Source organism: Acipenser ruthenus, chromosome 3 (assembly GCF_902713425.1).
Source record: "Acipenser ruthenus chromosome 3, fAciRut3.2 maternal haplotype, whole genome shotgun sequence".
Taxonomy (NCBI): Eukaryota; Metazoa; Chordata; class Actinopteri; order Acipenseriformes; family Acipenseridae; genus Acipenser; species Acipenser ruthenus.
Window position 1 is genome coordinate 40,609,220 of NC_081191.1, and position 18,372 is coordinate 40,627,591.

At 38.0% G+C, this 18,372-nt stretch overlaps 1 protein-coding gene across 1 annotated transcript in view; it reads right to left on the reverse strand.

The window, feature by feature from the left end:
• Positions 1-18,372, reverse strand: part of LOC131731301 (ATP-binding cassette sub-family A member 13-like) — a 30,148-nt gene that overhangs the window by 10,115 nt on the left and 1,661 nt on the right. The window contains exons 2-7 of the mRNA XM_059020784.1: positions 17,200-17,315; positions 15,793-15,877; positions 5,139-5,256; positions 4,387-4,465; positions 2,857-2,959; positions 1,807-1,861 (exon numbers count right to left, since the gene is read on the reverse strand). Coding sequence (XP_058876767.1) covers positions 1,807-1,861; positions 2,857-2,959; positions 4,387-4,465; positions 5,139-5,256; positions 15,793-15,877; positions 17,200-17,315 — 556 coding nt within the window. The remainder of the gene's footprint in view (positions 1-1,806; positions 1,862-2,856; positions 2,960-4,386; positions 4,466-5,138; positions 5,257-15,792; positions 15,878-17,199; positions 17,316-18,372) is intronic.

Consider the following 18,372-nt stretch of genomic DNA (forward strand, 5'->3'; position numbering starts at 1 on the left):
CTGTCCTAGGTAATCAAATTTTGTTTAAAACTAACGAAAGTCGTCCATACTGATATTCATAAAATGATCTGTGCAGACCGGCGACTGTCGGTAAGCAATTTATAAATGGGTATATATTCGTTCACAACTGAAATCCGTCTCCTTTTGATGACATCATCAGCTCTATAAACATTTGCTCAGTTACGTTGTTACCTGTTGGGAACGTAAACAAATGGAATCTATGACAGCAGCACCCATCATGTTATTAACAGCTTGCCTGTATGATACGTGATTTATATACTGTAGGATGTGATCATGGTCAGGTTATTTAAATTACCTTAATAATTGTTAATATTCCTTTTCTTTGCAGGGCATACACAATTAAATGAAAAACACTTTTAAATCAATTATTTTAATTATTATTTCAGCTTAACACAGATGCAGCATTACTTTAAAAAAAAAATATTAGGCATGAATGAATTGGTTGTGTTTTTTTGTTGTTGTTGAAACTCATTGCTAATAATGCTAATTGGCTGCATTTTCAAATGCATTATGGCATAATCAGCCAAGTGGCTTTAGCAGACAACAGATCCCATAATGCATGTGAAAATGCAGCCAATAAGCGACAGTCGGGGGTGTCATTAGCAATGAGTTTGAAACACAACAATTTAAGTATACAGTAAGACAATTTTGCAACACCTGAGATTTATTGGCATAGCATTAACAGAAAGACATGTTGTTAGCACAGTGGATCAGAATAGCTTTATCAAGTACTTTATTAATATGGATGCCTTTGTTAGGTGGAAGAGGAAACATGAGGAGGCATCTACAACCAAGTCATTGAGCAGAACACAAAAATATGACCCAGATTACATTTCTTTCGGCTTTACTGTCAATGTCATCTGTTATTCTATTTTAGCAGCGGAAAGTATAGTGCCAAACAAATGAAAGCGCCCTTTAGATACAAATCACAAAGATGTTGCAGATAAACCTCTAGGTTTTTTTTTTTTTTTTTTTTGCAGTGATTTTGATAAACAAACTATCAATGGTTCAGACAACACCAGTGCCAACAAAGGCACTACAAGTTTCCTTCCAGGTGTCTGATAGAATTCAAGAAATGTATTCAGGCGTGCTTCTACAGGTACTAGCAAAGATTAGCAGAACCTAATTTGAGCTGCAACTGGACGAAGCAACTGATACGGCAGGTGAGGCACATTTGATCTGTTTGTACACAACGCACCTGAAAATGAAATGGTTGAAAATGGGGGGAAAAGTATACCGGTCAGTCATCAGTGTGTCACACTAATATTTCGGTGCTGAATAAAGTGATGCAACATTTAAATGTTTGGGAAACCCTGTGTTAAAAACTGAGGAAGGCTGCTTGAGGTTGAAACATGCTCATTTTTATTTTTAACCTCTACAATCAATGAATACAGAATGTTTTTGTTTATGCAGTGTGGACAGTTTATTGTTTACTGTGAGGTCGATGCACCTGATTTGTAGAACTTGAGAAGAGGTAAATTAAGCACAAGGGTATAGATGGAAGTAATTTTGTACCTCAAATATTCAATTCAATGGGCCCTACAAAGGAACAACAATGTAGTACAGTTTCAAGCATATTAAACTTTGTGACTAGGACCCGATACATAAATGTTTATTGAAAATGTTATTATATTTCATTTAACACGATTCAATTAATTTATTTACCTTACCTAAGGTAGTAATAGGTAGTTAAAGATTAGTGCTACTGTTTCCTGGTAGTATTTGGTCTTCCTTAGTGTTATCAAGACTGAAATCACTGTGCTTGTTTCTATAGTATTTACTTACATTCTGTCTTCATCTAGCAAGGCTCCTCCATATGGATGACTGTTGAGAGTAATTCCTAAAAGGAGCAATCACACAAATACAAAGTTACACCACTTGAAAATGGTTTGATACATCTTGTAACAAACCTAGAGCATATTGTTATTAAACATGTTTGTGTATTTACAATGTAATTAACCATGCAGTATTACCATGCATTTCATTTTCAGGACAGCATACAACAACTATAAAAAATAAAAATATATAGCACCTCAGCAAACCAAAACATTTGTTGGCCCTTCACTAAGAAAAAAGATTCAATTACGCAGCCTGCTTTACAGCAATGTTAGCAAAATATTTTCTTATAGTCAACATGTAATGCAATGCAAGCACACATGTACTGCAATAGGCTGCATAGTCATAGCTTAAAACAGTCAAAGAAATGTAGCAAAGTTTTATTAAAATATGTCCTTCTGCTTTAAATACTGTGTTGTGTACACAAAAATAACCAGGTTTACAATTTGATATGATAAATACACCATTTAATGCAGGCTTGCGGTTTGGAGAGTTACTCCCTTAAATGATAACTCAAATAAGTACTCCAGGGAATTTGTCGACTATCAGGAAACAAAATGCTAACTTCCTCATTTTAAAACCACTTGCCAGCAGCAAGAACAGACATACAATATTCATGGCTTCAGTGAATGACACTTCACTCTTTAAAGCACCACATTTATTCTACAACAAAATCAAACTTAATTAATAACAAACATGTGCTTGCATGCATTTGCTTCAAGAGCCAAGCTCCTGCTACGATGTGTAATCTGCTTTAAAGAATACAATGTTAACTAGGACCGTAAACAACCTGCAGTAAACTGAACGGCAATATTTAAATGATAGACAGAAAAATAAGAAATGAATAGAATAAACCATGATCTTACAACAGTAAAATAAACAGTGCCAAAGTATTGTCTATCATGGGTTACATGGCATACATCACAGTAATGCTAGTGTCTACTGCAGGATTTCAAGAAGAAACTTCGTCCTGAATAAAAACAAATAAGTCTGCATTACCATACTGAGTCCAGTCTGTGCCAGGAGGCAGGTTGGCCCAAAGAATGAAGTTATTCAGTTGATTTAAATATGCTGTGTGATAACCCTGCTGATTGTACCAGACCTGAAAAAAACAACATGTAAGACAGTATAGTATGTTCTATAAACAATTATATACAATTCATTTACAATTTTGACTTAAGCGGAATAACAAAAATGTATGCCACACTATTTAAAAATCAAAAACCAAAAAAAGAATATATATATATATATATATATATATATATATATATATATATATATATATATATATATATATATTCTTTTGGGTTTTTTTTTTTGGTTTTTGAAGGATTTCTCTTTGTCTCCCGAACCATCTGCCTCACTGTGTGTGGGGGCAAGATACACTTGTGTCCTCTACTAGGCAAGTTTACCACTGTTCCTGTGGTTCTGAACTTCTTAATTATTGCCCTAATAGTGGTAAGTGGTATATTTAGTTTTTTAGTTATTGTTTTGTACCCATTGCGTGATTTATGAAACCATTTGTGAGTTATTTGCCTTTCCCCATGGTGATGGATGACAAATGGATTTCATATGTGTGTTACCTCATTTTTATACCCCAGTGAAACAGGAAGCCATGGAAGGCCAAAATACAGTTCCTTAAGACAGAGATTAACTTAAAGAAGTAGAATGTTAATGCAGATTTAATTTTGTTTGATTTTATTTATAAGAATCTTCAGGGATGCCAATAATTCTGAAACCTATCTTTTTGAGAAAAAATGTTATTACTTGTTAATAAAAAAAACTCTCTGAGCAATTGTATTAGAATAAAATAATATGGTTTTCCCATATATTTGAGCATAAGGTATAGCTCATTACCTGTGTTGTTTATTTTATACCGCCTTTTTTCTCATCTTTATCAAGGGTGCCAATAATTTTGGAGGTGACTATATATATATATATATATATATATATATATATATATATATATATATATATAAGCAGGGAGGGGGTAAAATATTACATGCCAAAAACATGTGTACATGTGTTTCAATTATTGTTAACTGTTAATTATCACCTGCACCTGGCAATTATTATAAATGAAAGCCAGGTGCAGAGTTTAAAAGGGAGACAGCCAGTCTGTTCAAGGCTGCTGAGTAGAAGGACACAGGAAGTTGTACACTGTGTCCGAGCAGTCATTTTGTAAGTGCTGTGCTGTGTTTATTGTTGTAAAGCATGTGTTTTGTTTCTTACGGGTAAACGGGGTATCTGTCCCATGCTAGGAAGGGTGTTCCTGTATGTTTTAGTTAGCACTCGAACAGGGCTAGGTTTATGTTTGTTTATTTTGCTTTTGTAAAAATATAAGTGCGCGACAGCGCTGAACTTTCATTTCCTGTGTCGGGTGAGTGTTTTAAAAGGGGCAACGATCCTTCATATATACAGTATATATATATATAAACCATGTCACTTTAGTTTAAAATAAAATATGCAGTTTTTACTGGCCCAGTATAGCTTCAGCATGAGTAAAACATTTTTTTACAGAAATATTACCTTCATTGTCTTTATATTGGTTGAATTAAGGGAACTCGTTTCACTTGGTAACTGCAGTCCAAAAGACCAACCACCATATCTGGGAAAAAAATATTAAAAACAAATAAAAACTATGCATCTCACAGGGCATAGTTCCAGGAGAATACAATAGTTTGTAAACATGAAGCAAAATGCATACGTAAAAAAGTGTCTGATCTGTATCATTAATATTCCTGAGGTTAAAACAAAATGGACGCGGAACATTTAATTTTCACTGGACAGCACCTGGGTCATGCAACATGCTGTGTTTATATAAACCTGTAACTATGAAATCACTACCTCAACTGTTCTCTGGGCTATGAGGTTCTGACAGTGCAGCAGCAGCATTGTAAAATGAATACCAGTTTTTCTTGTTTGATACCTATGATTACACTTGATGTAGAGAATCATAGAACACAGGTTTATATATCAAAATCAATATCTCAAAGCTGTAGTTCATAGATTTTGAGTTAAATCTTTCCTCACACCAAATCCATAGCGAGTGAAAACATTTAGAATACAATGATATCAATGGGAACAGACAATGGCTGCGGCACAAAGTGACTGAGGCGAGCAAGGGAGCAAATTTGGAAACAACAATAAACAAGGAGTTGCATTTGGTGTAAGAGGAGGGCTGAACCCTTAAGAAGTCATTGTCTGACAAATGAGAAGATTGAGGTAGTGTCCCTAGTGTGTCACCTGATTATCATTTGCACTGTAGATACTATAGTTACCTCTTGTTAACAAATCTGCTTGATGTCCTCAGTAAATATTTCTCCACACTGTAACCGGTCAGGATGTACAGAATGTGTCCCTCTGTGTTTATCAGGTGTGGTACAGAACTGGGCACTTCTGAAATTAAAAGAGATATTAAGGGTTAACAAATATGCCAAACATCATTAGAGGACCTGTCCCAGACCTACACATTTAAAAAAAAAAAAACAATGTTATTAGGGATTGCCAACAGAATTGTTGCAAATTGTTAAATTTAAAGCAACATATGTATGACCCTACTTTACACCATGCTGTAATGATAATGCTTGACTTAAAATGATAGTCACACTTCATGAAATTACACCTGCTTCATTTTCCTTATTTATTTTCATATTGCATGTCCTTTTACCTGGGTTATTTATTGTAAATGAAGGTTTTTTTTTTTTTTTTTTTTTTTTTTTTTTTAAAACACACCTTAAAAGATAAAATGGAGAATCTTGATGTATACAATGCAGTGGTCCAGATAAGCTGTGTACCTGCCATTTTTACACATTAAAAAATACGAAATATGCATAAAATTTAAATTCAATGCGTAAAAATGCCCATAGCAGTCTTGCTGCACAGTTTGTCTGCCTCCCCTCCTGCCTCCCCTAAAACTTCCAATAGCAACTACATCTCCCAGAATACAATGTCTTCAGTTACTAGAAAACTGTACACAAGAAAAAACAACCCAATAAACATTATCTGGCTAGCCCTGTTGTCTTTGCAGCCATTCACAGTAAACACCCTAGTCCAGCTACAAATTCAACTGGAACCATTGTCAGGGCAACCGCTAAATAAAAGGTGCCTATAATATTAAACAAACTGTTTTATAACTTATTAATGCATTTCCTTATTTTATGTATCTGTATGGCTTTATATTGTTTTCAATGAACGTTGAAACGTTCACTGAATTTAAGTATTTAATGTTAAAATATAAGTAACGTAATTAATTTGCAGAGTCAGCGTGCTATACCTTGAAAAAAATGTGCTGAGCTGATAAAGAACCACACGCATGGTTGTAGAGTAGTTCAAAGTAACATTGCAGTTAAAATGGAAGGCTCTTTTTTAATGCCTACCCCATTACCATTATAAAATTGTACAGTATTTATTGAGATTACTCATGACTTCAAGGTAATGCTGCATTTTACCCCCCTGAAAATACATTTTACTCTCAATGTTAAAATTAGAGGGTAAATTACTCCCAGACCCAAAACCTTATCTGGAGCGCTGATGCCATGGTATTGGTATCTTCTGTGACAACTCTGAAAATGTGTGTTATGGTTGTCACTTCCTCTGGACCTTTTACACTGTCCTCTAGCATTAAAGAAAGTCAAACTTCCAGGAATGTGGTTCAAACAGGTCGGCACCTGTGTGTTTATTATTTACAGTGCTTAATAAAAAAAATATCCAAGATAAACAAACAAAAGCCTAACTCCTTTATGGATTTCTAACTAAACAGCAAGTATCCCTATCTAACAGTCCGGGCAGCTAAGCTGCTTACCGGCCCCAAAACACCAGGACTTTTAAGTCCCACCTTGCACAAAAGATTTGGTTCTTGTTCCCCTTTTCAAACAGCTCACAGCTCAGTCTCCAACTCTCCTTCTTTTTTCCCCCCCAACAGGTTGACCCTGCCCTTTTAAAAGGTTCCCAATTGTTAAATTGAAGGCAGCTGTTGAATCAATTACCCAATCACCTATTATAATTGTGCCATCTAAAATGGCTGCCTATCAGTCCCATGGCCTCCTGGGAATTGAAGTCCTGTTGCGCCAGACCAACAGGACTACATTTCCTTAAAAAGGGTACAGACTGCGCAAAATCCGAGGCCCAAAATACCGGCCCTCGACCACAGTGCCCCACACCTCATCACACTTCCAATACAAAATCAAAGCCATATTTTAAGCTATAAATATCAATCCTATAGATCAGTGGTCTCCAACCGTGGTCCTGGAGAGCTACTGTGGCTGCTGGTTTTCATTTCAATTATTGGCTTAATTTTTCAATATTAACAGGTGTTCCAGATCTTTAGCCACTGATGATGTAAATACATCTGTAAAACCTGCTCTCCAGGACCAGGGTTGGAGACCCCTGCTGTACATAGTGCTACACATATAGCTTTTAAGGTTGCTATTACACATAACAGGAGTAATGCCTAGTATGCCCTATAATAACTTCAAAGTGTTAAGAGCATATTCTTAGTATAATATAATAATATAAATAATTATGGCTATCTAAAATCAATTCTACCCAACACAAAGTCAAATAGAATAATGCTTGTTTCATACAAAAGTATTTTACTGTCAGGGTGCTGCAATACAATGCTTCATGCAAAAGGTTAAGATTTAAAGGGACGGATCCTTACGACTCTCTGACACATGCTGGTAGGTATATTGGTGTTCTGTGAAATCAATGGCTTCGTTGACCAGGCACTAATTAGGTGAAAATACAAGTTTAAAAATACTGGATTCAACAAACACTCATGTATTGAACATAATGCTGGGCGGAATCAATATTTACAGACATGTATTTACTAATTACTAGAAATATACATTCTTTATTATCCAATAAAAAATTCAGCCCAGCCGAGACTCAAAAATGGAGATTAGATCTTGATTCTCTCTCTCTCTCTCTCTCTCTCTCTCTCTCTCTCTCTGTGTGACTGAAGTCAGTGATGATAGACAGGACTTTTGTATCCTGAACCAATGTGCCCGAGTAGAGTAGTTCTAGAGGATGCTATATACTGGGCACAATCAATATTCCAGGGCAGATTTGCCATTCCTGAAAGACGTGCTGAGAGTAGTACGTGCATCAGAGATATACTTTCTATCCTGTAACTGTGTATATAATTCATAATAAATATAGTAGTTTGATAAACTTTATTAACGCCTCCGGCATCCTTCATTACAAGACACCATCACCAGTGTTGTCTCAGAAACATAATAAAGTCTATAAATCTCAGTGATATTTTTTTCTGAAAGAAGGTATGTTATAAGTGCTGGAAACAGAAACCGGAGATCAAAGAATTCTCTTCATTTTACTATAAAACTGTTGTTTGGTAGTAAAACACGCATATTTTAAATTGGCTCTGAGGTTTAAATTAGTGAACAAGAGCACCCCTACAGTATACAAATTCTACTATGAATCTGCAAAACAATTCCGCATCCAACCCTACTTTAAAGCACTGCTAACCAATGTATTCAAATACTTTTTCTAGCTTAGCTAGCCACTTCCTGAGTCGTAAGTACATTTTACTCCATGTGCCAATAAGACCATGTAAACTAATGGAGGTTACCAACAGCACAGAGAGTGCTAACCAGGGCATAAAGGAATGACCTATGAAGATAGGCTGAGGGAAATACATTTAGCTTAGAACAATGAATAATTAAAGGTGACTTGACTGGAGTCTTTAAAATCTTTGATCTAACAAGGAGTTAACCCAATCCAATACTTGAAGAGCAGTAAAGAAACCAGCACTAGAGGACACAGCTGGAAATTAAGTGAACATATACTTAGGACAGAGGGTGGGAGACACTAGAAAGGGTTACCTAGCCATGTTGTTAATGCTGAATTATTGGAACCCGGCATGACAATGTTTTGAGATCAACCAACTACTTGGAACCAGTAGAGTATTTTGTTCTTGTCTAACGAGAAGTAAGAACATAGTTTTAATATCCTTGTTCTCCTTTAAATGATTTTTACTTAATATTGCTCAATTGACATTTGTGTAAATTCATTTCAAGCAACACATATCACATTTAGGTGAGCTAGTGCTTAATTTAAATTGGAGCAAATATGCTTTTCTCTAATAACACTATGTAACACAATTTTTGTTCCCGGGTAGTAAGTGTTATTTCCTAATTGCTTATGCCTCAAAAGTATAGAAAATGGCTATTATTCCCCACAAACTTTGCTTTTGTGATCAGGACAGTGATATTTTGAAATGTACCTATTTCCAATGAGAAAACGGGCGAATTTGTGTCTTTTCGTTCACATAAAGTCAGAAAAAAACAACATATGAATCCAAATTAACATGTATTTATACTAAAGTAATACAAAAATGACTACAAAAGATTTAGAAGTGAGTAGTTTTTCGAGATTTACGATTATACTGTAAATCACTTTCACGAATCAGCCCCCAAATGTAGTCTCCCATCATGTTCTCGTTATACTGTCGTTCATTGACAGCTCATCCAGGAGCCTCAAAGCTGTGCTGCTCCATAATGGTAACAAGTACCCGTCTCTTCCCCTGGCTCACTCGGTGCACCTCAAAGAGGATTACAACAGCATCAAGACCTTGCTGGACGCCTTGACGTATGACGAGTACGGCTGGGACCCCCGGAAGGTGCTGATGCCACCACTGCCCATCAAATTTGTCAGAGCTCTAGATAAAGAGTCGGCAGCCTTCAAGTACCTTCAAGACTTCTTCCCTAAGCTGTCTGAGGCAAAGGTCAAAGCCGGTGTCTTCGTCGGACCACAGATAAAGAAGATCCTGGAGTGCAATGAATTCCCCAAGAAGCTCACTAGTAAGGAGAAAGCGGCTTGGAACAGCTTTGTCGCAGTGGTTCGGGGCTTCCTGGGCAATCACAAGGCCGAAAACTACGTGGAGCTGGTTGAGACTCTGGTGAAGAACTACGGCACAATGGGCTGTAGGATGTCCCTCAAAGTCCATATCCTTGATGCTCATCTTGATAAATTCAAGGAGAACATGGAAGCGTACTCGGAGGAGCAAGGCGAGCGCTTCCACCAGGATATAGTAGACTTTGAATGCCGCTACCAAGGATAGTATAACGAGAACATGATGGGAGACTACATTTGGGAGCTGATTCGTGAAACTGATTTACAGTATAATCGTAAATCTCGAAAACTACTCACTTCTAAATCTTTTGTAGTCATTTTTGTATTACTTTAGTATAAATACATGTTAATTTGGATTCATATGTTGTTTTTTTCTGACTATGTGAATGAAAAGACACAAATTCGCCCGTTTTCTCATTGGAAATAGGTAAATTTCAAAATATCACTCCTGGTCACAAAAGCAAAGTTTGTGGGGAATAATAGCCATTTTCTATACTTTTGAGGCATAAGCAATTAGGAAATAACACTTACTACCCAGGAACCAAAAAAAAAATAAATAAATAAATTGTTACACGGTGTAATTTACTTAGGGTTGTGTAACCTTTCAGCTCTAGCACTTTGCTGTTAGCATATGGGTAGTAATGGTTTTCTTTGATGAGAGAAAGTTTAAAGAAAGGAGCATTTAGAGTTTTAATTACATGGTCTACGATATTTTTCCCTCTATTGGGTTGCTCCTCCCATATCTCTATAGCTATGTTGAGAATTCCCCTGGGTTGACGACCATATTGTAACTCAAATGGTGAAAACCTAGTGGATGACTGTGGTACTTCTTGAATTGCGAACATTAGATATTGGAGTAGCAAGTCCCAGTCCTTCCCATCCTTATTTATTATTTTCTTTAACATGTGCTTGCGTGTTTTGTTAAAATGTTTCACAACCCTGTCAGTCTGGGGGTGGTAAACAGATATTTTTAAATCGGCTTAATTTTTAGCAGACCACAAAGGTCCTGCATAAGGTTGGACACCAACAGGGTACACTGGTCAGTCAGATTTTCATTGAGAATTCCGACTCTAGTAAAAACGAATTGCTTCACGATGGTTTTAGAACCTCATGAGGAAGCTTTGGAACCACACTGACTCTTAAAGTATTCTCCACACCGTGACACAGAATTTCTACCTCATGTGTCAGGTAGAACTTTAAATCGCAGTCTGTGCAGGTGATACCAGTCTTAAGACTGTGGTCTAATGACACGTTTCAGAAAATTGGGTGGAATTAAAGTAATTGCACTACCCAAATGTGCTTCCTTCCCATTTACCATCACCTCAACCATACACAATGTGTGCTACATTAACATGCATTATGAGTGTTATGTTGTGAACCATAGCTAAGTTTTAAAACTGAGAGATAGCAAATGCTTATCATAAACGTTTACCGGTACCTTAAAATTAAGGGCCATGTAAGAACAATAAATACTGTAACTGATTAGAAAGCTTTCTTTGTTGTTCTCCATGTTGCTGTAGTGACACTGTAGATGCTATAACAAATTACTGTAAATGAGATACTGTTTTAGTAGACAGCTTTCATTAAGTAAACATGTATTTGAAAGTTTTTGGAATTAAAAGTATACCTACAAAACTGTGTTGCATTTTTATTTGTGAACATGCTAAGTGAAAAAACAGCAATTCAAAGTCATAATACCCCAAGATCGCAAATCCACCGAATTTAATACCAGCCAAAATGTCCCATTATATGATATGTTATATGTTCCAGCCCCCTACAACATCTTTGATTGACATTTAGTGATGTTATTTCCTCCTAGTCTGAATTCAGGCCAGCCCAAGGAGTGAAATCAGACCAGAGAATTCGGGCTCCCGTCTGAATTAGGAGCCAAACTCGAGTAATTTAAAAACATGGGGGGTAACTCAAGCATGTACCTGTGTTCTGTGGTTCATGGAAACGTGGTAAAAGTTATGAATCATACATACGTGTGGCTGCTATTGTCTTTCACATTTATGTTACGTACGTTTAAGAGTTACAGCTATATAACAGCATTATATTTGTTCTAGATTCTAAATAATATTCTAATATAATGCAGTTATTACATTCAGTTATGCACAGCACAGTGCTGTACATTAAATAAAAAAAATCCTATTCAAATGAAGTAAGGCACCAGAAACATCTTAAAGGGTAGTTAAATCAGACCATCACATTTAGTAGGACTACACAAATACTATGATTTTCAGAGTAATTCCTTTTAACATTTTTCTTTTTGTCAGCAGGTATCAAATGAAGCCTTTTAAAAAAAGTATTCATTTCACAACAACAGCTGCATCTCCCTCATTTATACAAGGAGCACCAATCAATGTCAATTATTGTGACAGCCTAATATTCATTTTTTCTTGGTGATTAACAGGAGGATAATCTTCATCAGTTCACAGAAAGGGCTTTCAATACCTCCATCTGAATCCCCCTGACCCTCAATAAACTTAAAATCTAACTATGTCCCAGCTGCAATAACTAGTGCTGTAATCTTCAGACCATCTCAAACAGATTGTTCAACATACCAGCTATTTATGAAGTATACCATTTTCTGTGACACAAAAATCAATTGCAATCAAGTTTATTCATTATTCCTTGTGCTCAACTACCTTGTTGGGGGCACTTAAACCCTTACTTTATCCTTGCTTGCTATGGTTGTATGTCATTTTGAAAATAATAGGTTTTGATAATTTGTTTATAGTTTTTACTCTCAATATACTGACAAGTACTAATTATTAACAACAATGATTTGTGTCATAGTTTCAAGTAGATGTCAATAGTTACCACAGTGCAGAAAAATTCCTGGGCACTTTCACAGCACTGTTAAAAGACAGCCGTGTTATAAATAATTGCTTTGTTGCTATATTGTGTGGTAGAGTGAAAATTTCACATTTTGAAAATCGGGTCCAGAGTAATTTTATAAACTGTAATTATAGGTCAATAAATAAAAAATAAATTGAACAACCCTAATTTTGTATTTTTGTATTTTTTTTGGGGGGGGGGGTGGGGGGGTGGGCGGAGGCACCATGTACTATAAAGCTTTGACCAACACTAACCCAGGAACAACACTAACCCAGGAACAAGTGCTCATCAGGCTGTTTAAGTAAGGTTGTTTAATTTCATTATTAGCAACTCTGCCATAAGCTTGGTAGGGGTGCTACACAGCCAAAACATCTCAGCTCTAGTGGAAAGTATGGTCTCTCCCTGAGCCTCTGCCTGCAAAAGTTACGATTCGTGGAACTGTGGTTGTTGTGCTGTGGAGACAAGCCTTGTGTCAGAGGCCACAAACAGCTGTGCAGTATTAGGAGAAGACATACAGCTTCATAAAAAATGAAAGACAAAAACACGCAGCTTTAGAGGACAGCATGAAAAGATGAGGGCAATTAAGCACTGCGCTCCTTCTTTGAGGAAGTAGAAGGTCTACCCCTGTCATGTACAAAAGGCCCCCCCTGTGGGTAGCAGGCTATCTGGGCTCCTTACCCCCCAAGGAGACCATCAACCAGATCTAGCTGGGCACTCAAATTATAAAAGCCCTTTTACAAAACAAAATAAAACAAAACAACAACACTTAAGCGTTTAAAAATGTTGTTGGAAACCTAGGGAATGAATGAGAAACGTATACCAATGTGCTTGCTTTGTTCAGAAATCTTATAAACCAATGTAGGTGTCAGCATTCTAGCTGCTCAAAATGTAACAATGGTTTTAGTATAACCAGGGCTGCGGTATATAAATATTGGATATGGTTTGTTTGTTTGCTTGTTTTAAATGAATGTCTAATGGAATGCTAACATACTTTCTTTTTACACTTTTACTATGCAACAAAGTGTTTGAGGGGTGTCTGCCTATGCCTGATAGTTTGATTGAATAAGGCCTAAAATTGGTCAGAAAGCGGTGCAATATTTCTTTCAGGGAATATATATATATTTTTTTTTTTAAATCAGACTGTATGATTTTTCTTTTATATAAACAAACCTTTAGCATGTGCCTAAGAGTTTTTTTGAATATAGTCCCAAGAATGACAATAACATACAAAATGTGATTTGTATTTAGAACAGAATTGGACTGATGTTTTACAATTTCTGTTCCCACTGATTTTTTTGTTTTTGTTTAATCACCAGTGTACATGCAAACTATTCATCTTGCATTGGTTCAGGCTGTGTCACTTTCCATAAACTAGACTGTCATTTCTTATGAGAAGTGCTAGAATTTAACATAATTAACATTTTCCCAAAACAGCTGTACAAAGGACAGCTATAGACTTTTCTTCTCCTATCCGCTGTAAACAAACTTTTCGCTTTCTCATGCAGTCAGCATATTTCAATATGACAAAAAAATATGGGTACTAAATTATTTATTTGCCGCAAAATGATAACAGCATATTGTCTGAGGCATATCATCAACATGCAGACAAAAACTGCCTCAGCCCCCTGCATTTTAATTATAATTACATATTCCGTTTGATACTATTTCAGGTTAAAAGGTAAATTAAATGACTGTAATAAATACATTTATATCCACGGCCCTATCCAAAATTGAACAAAATGCAGTATTTTCTTTTCCAGACCTGTCTGACAAACACATGCTATATGCCTTAGAATACAGAGGAAGCCATTTTCATGGGTAAGTGGTTAATGAGTAACATTGTCTTCATTATTGTAAATTAATTAACATCATTTCAGAATCTGTAAAAATGTTCCCCCATGAGTGTGGGTGGTGGAATAAAATGTATTGATCATGTGTGAAAATCTGCATAGAAAAACATTCTTCTTGCAACGCCAGGTGGACACTGTCATTACCATGTGTGATAAAGAGAGATAGGATCAATGTTGTAAATCTCCCTCCCGACCAGAAAGGGCACTGTATAAGGACGGTGGTATGCTGCCTCCTAGATGGACCGCCTTGACGGTAGGTGGAAACCAGAAGGTGACCATATTAGGGGAGCGCGTAGTTGCACGTACCTGGAAAGACTCTATTGCAATCAGCTGCGGGATGGCCCTCTATTGGAGAAACCATGACGACGGGTTGATTGCAGGGAGGGCTTTGTGGGTACAAAGGGGAAGCAGCTACATCAGTGTGCCACCTTGTGCCGACGTGTACAGACGGCCAGAGCCTGTACTGTTTATTATTTGTTTTCTTGGTTTGTGTGTGTTTTCATTGCAGAGGAGTGAGCCCGCGGAGATATTACCACCGATCCAGCAGTCACGAGAACACTTCTCTGCACAGCACCACATTCACTGCCACCACGCTTCCCAGGATCTGAGCACGCACACTTCCATGCACGGAGGACGTGGGACGGACAAAGTAACTCTGTAGGTTATCGCTTCTTTCACAAGGCAATTTACAAAGTATCTGCCCACCTTTTCACCTTTGAACTCTGGAACAACTACCTAATTGTTCCCTGTGGACAAGTTTCTTGAAAGCAATACAGTCCTTGTGTGACTAAAACAAAATAATTCACACTTTGCTGAGAAGTGGCTCAGTCTTGTTCCCTGTATTTTTCCCATTTCAGGTTTGGAAACATTTGGAACATAACGCACTGGCACTGGTGTGTGACTTCCTAGCTCACTTATCTGGTCAAGTTCTTCACATTTTGTAAAATGTTCTTCTTAACCCTAGATTTTGTGGACTAGTAACAATGTACATTAGGTTTTGTTATATATAATAAGATGTTCTGTTTTTCAGGTTGTATTTATTTTAACTTTTTGGGGAAATTTAGAATTTTTAATACAGGTTTAATATTGCACATGGGGGAATCAGGTGAAATCTAGTTCTATTTTATTTCTCTTTACAAATAAAGCATCATAAGCTTAATATTTGTATATTCTTCTTTTACCTGCTCCAGGTTGCATCTCAGGCTTTGCTTTCCTGGTTCATAATGCCACTAGAGCCTTGATGCAAATAACAATCATGTAATTCATTGCAGCACTATTCCTTATATAATGGACCATAGCTGAACAGAAACCAGAGGCAACCTGAGGCTGACACAGCACATACACATTGTATTTTTTATTTATTTATTACCTGTTGCCGGCTTGACACACATTTGCATGAGTCGCGGAGGTATTCCATAGAATCGAGGTCGGACCACCAGCAGGATGAATTTTCTCTGTAAAAAAATTAACAATTAAAGCCATTGGTGCAAGTACATGATAGCAAAGAAGCATCTTTTTCAGTGTCATTGTCGATCCTTGTCAATACCTTTCTTCAGTTTTACTTAAGAAAAACATTTGAAACATTTAACAGATTCAAATAAGAAACAAGATTTTCAAGCATTACTCAGAAGTGCAAGAGACACAGATGAGCAGACAAGCGACACACACTGAGTCATTTGTGAGTTAAAGAGACACAAATGCTTTTTAACTCTGACCTTTCTGCTGCATGGTCACCTCCTCTAAAAAGGTTAGTTTAGTAACACAGCAGTAATGTTGGCTTGATCAAACCTACCAGAGCTGGAGGAAAAACAACTGAATGTCAACTGAATGTAATGGAGGAGCAGTAATTTAATGACTGTAATAGCTATTTTCTTTTATCATTTGTCTTTCAGTACACTCACTGTGCTTCCTAAGCTCCATTCAGCAATGGATTAGGAAGCACTATGCTTGTACTGTGTGTGTGTGTGTGTGTATATATATATATATATATATATATATATTGTAACACAGCAGGGAGGGGGTTAATCCTCCCTGCATGAAAAACATGTGCAAATGCACATTGGTTTGATGTAATTGTTTTGTATTATTGTTTAATTATATTTGTTAATTGTTTATTATTTAATTACCCCCTGCACCTGGTGATCATTGTAAATCAGAGCCAGGTGCAGGGTATAAAAAAGGCAGCCAGTCTGTTCAGGGCTGCTGTGAGAAGAGCCCGCTTGCGAGGGTGTGCAGGCGTACAAAGTCAGTGCGGAAAACCTGTGTGTTTTTGTTTGGTTAATGTGTTTTGTTTTTTTACAGGTAAACGGCTTAGCCGTCCTGTTTATAGTTTAGGTTCCTGTGTTGTTTTTCAGTTATTGCTCGAATAGAGCTAGGTGTTTGTTTTTGTTTATTTTGTTTATTAAAAAAATAGCGCGTCAGCGCGTTAAAAATCCATTCCTTGAGTCCTGGGTCTATTCTTAAAGGGACAACGAAACAGAGTGAGTTGCAGTCTTATCACATATGGTGGCAGCATGTGTGGGCACCCCTATAACCCAGGAAAAATTGATTTTAAAGAATTGATCGACAGGATCAATAAAAACACTGCTGCTCAGAAAGAGCTGAAGGAGAGATGGGAGAGAGAGCTGGGGTTGGCCCCATTGAAGAGAGGAGCGGGAGCCGACCGAACTGGAGCTCCTGCTCCAAAAGTGGGAGCAGGCGGGAGAAGCAGCGCTGTCTCTTGAGCCAGAGGGGGTGGAGCTGCCATCCCGAGAGCCAGAGGAGGTGAGGGAGTTACCTCCACCTCAGCCCCGACCACCACACCTGGAAACCAGTCCGGTGCTGCCAGGTACGGTCCCTTACCCCTTGCTCTTGGACACCCTGCTGGTCTGCCTAGACCTCCCGGCGCTAGACCTGGAGCCCAGGAGCCTACGCCATCAGCCACAGTTCCACACCTGGTTCCCCACTCCACTCTCCCCGATCACACAGACGTCGCTGGGATGCTGCCAGACGTCGCTGAAGCTTCCCCTGTTTGCTGCTTCGCTTCCCCTGGGTGATCGGACATCGCTACGCCGGTCCCCAGGTGAAGACCTCTGCCTGCTGCTGCAGTCTCTGGCGTTCTGGTCGTCGCTGCAGTCGGCCTTGTCATGCAGGTGGGGTGCCGTGTCACCGGGTCGCGGTCCCTCCCTGGCAGCGCATTAATAAAACGATATGTTACGATTGTAACCCCAGTTCCCTGAAAGAGAAGCTGACCACCAAATTGAATACTTTTGGGGTATGCCTGCTTGTCAGGTATTCGCTGAGCATTTTATATCAAAGGTGCTGATAGGTCCCTTCGTCCTCGGTCCCGCCTCACCGAGGTAATAAATAGTCACTGAGAGAAGTCTCTTTTGCATTGAACCCATGAATGCAAGTGATGCGCCCTCACAAGGTCGGTGGTCATCTTCTCTTTCAGGGAACCGTGGTTACATCCGTTCCCTTTCAAATCGAAGATGACTGCCAAATTGAATACTTTTTGGGAAAGTATACCAGAGCCATCGTGAGAGAGAATGAGCAGACAGCATCTGAGGGACATCTCACTACCTCCATCTATTGTTGGTAGTGTGAGCGTGCAACCTCAAGGACCTTTGTGTCTATTAAAGGCATAGAGGGATCTACAACATTAAGTCGGTAGAACCTGGTAAACGTATGTGGGGTAGTCCAGCTAGCTGCAGTACACATATCGGTCAATGAGGCACATCTGAAAAGGGTCCATGACCTGGTCACACCTCTGGTTGAGTTCAAGTGGGGGTAGGCCGGCATTAGTATACTCAGTCGAAACCGTGCCCACAATCCAATGGGACAGTCGTTGCTTAGAGAAGGCTTGACCTCGGGTCCTTTCACCATGACAAACAAAGAGTTGGTCAGACTGACGCAGCACTCTCGTTCTATTCACATAGCATCTCAATGCCCGAACTGGGCAGAGGGAACT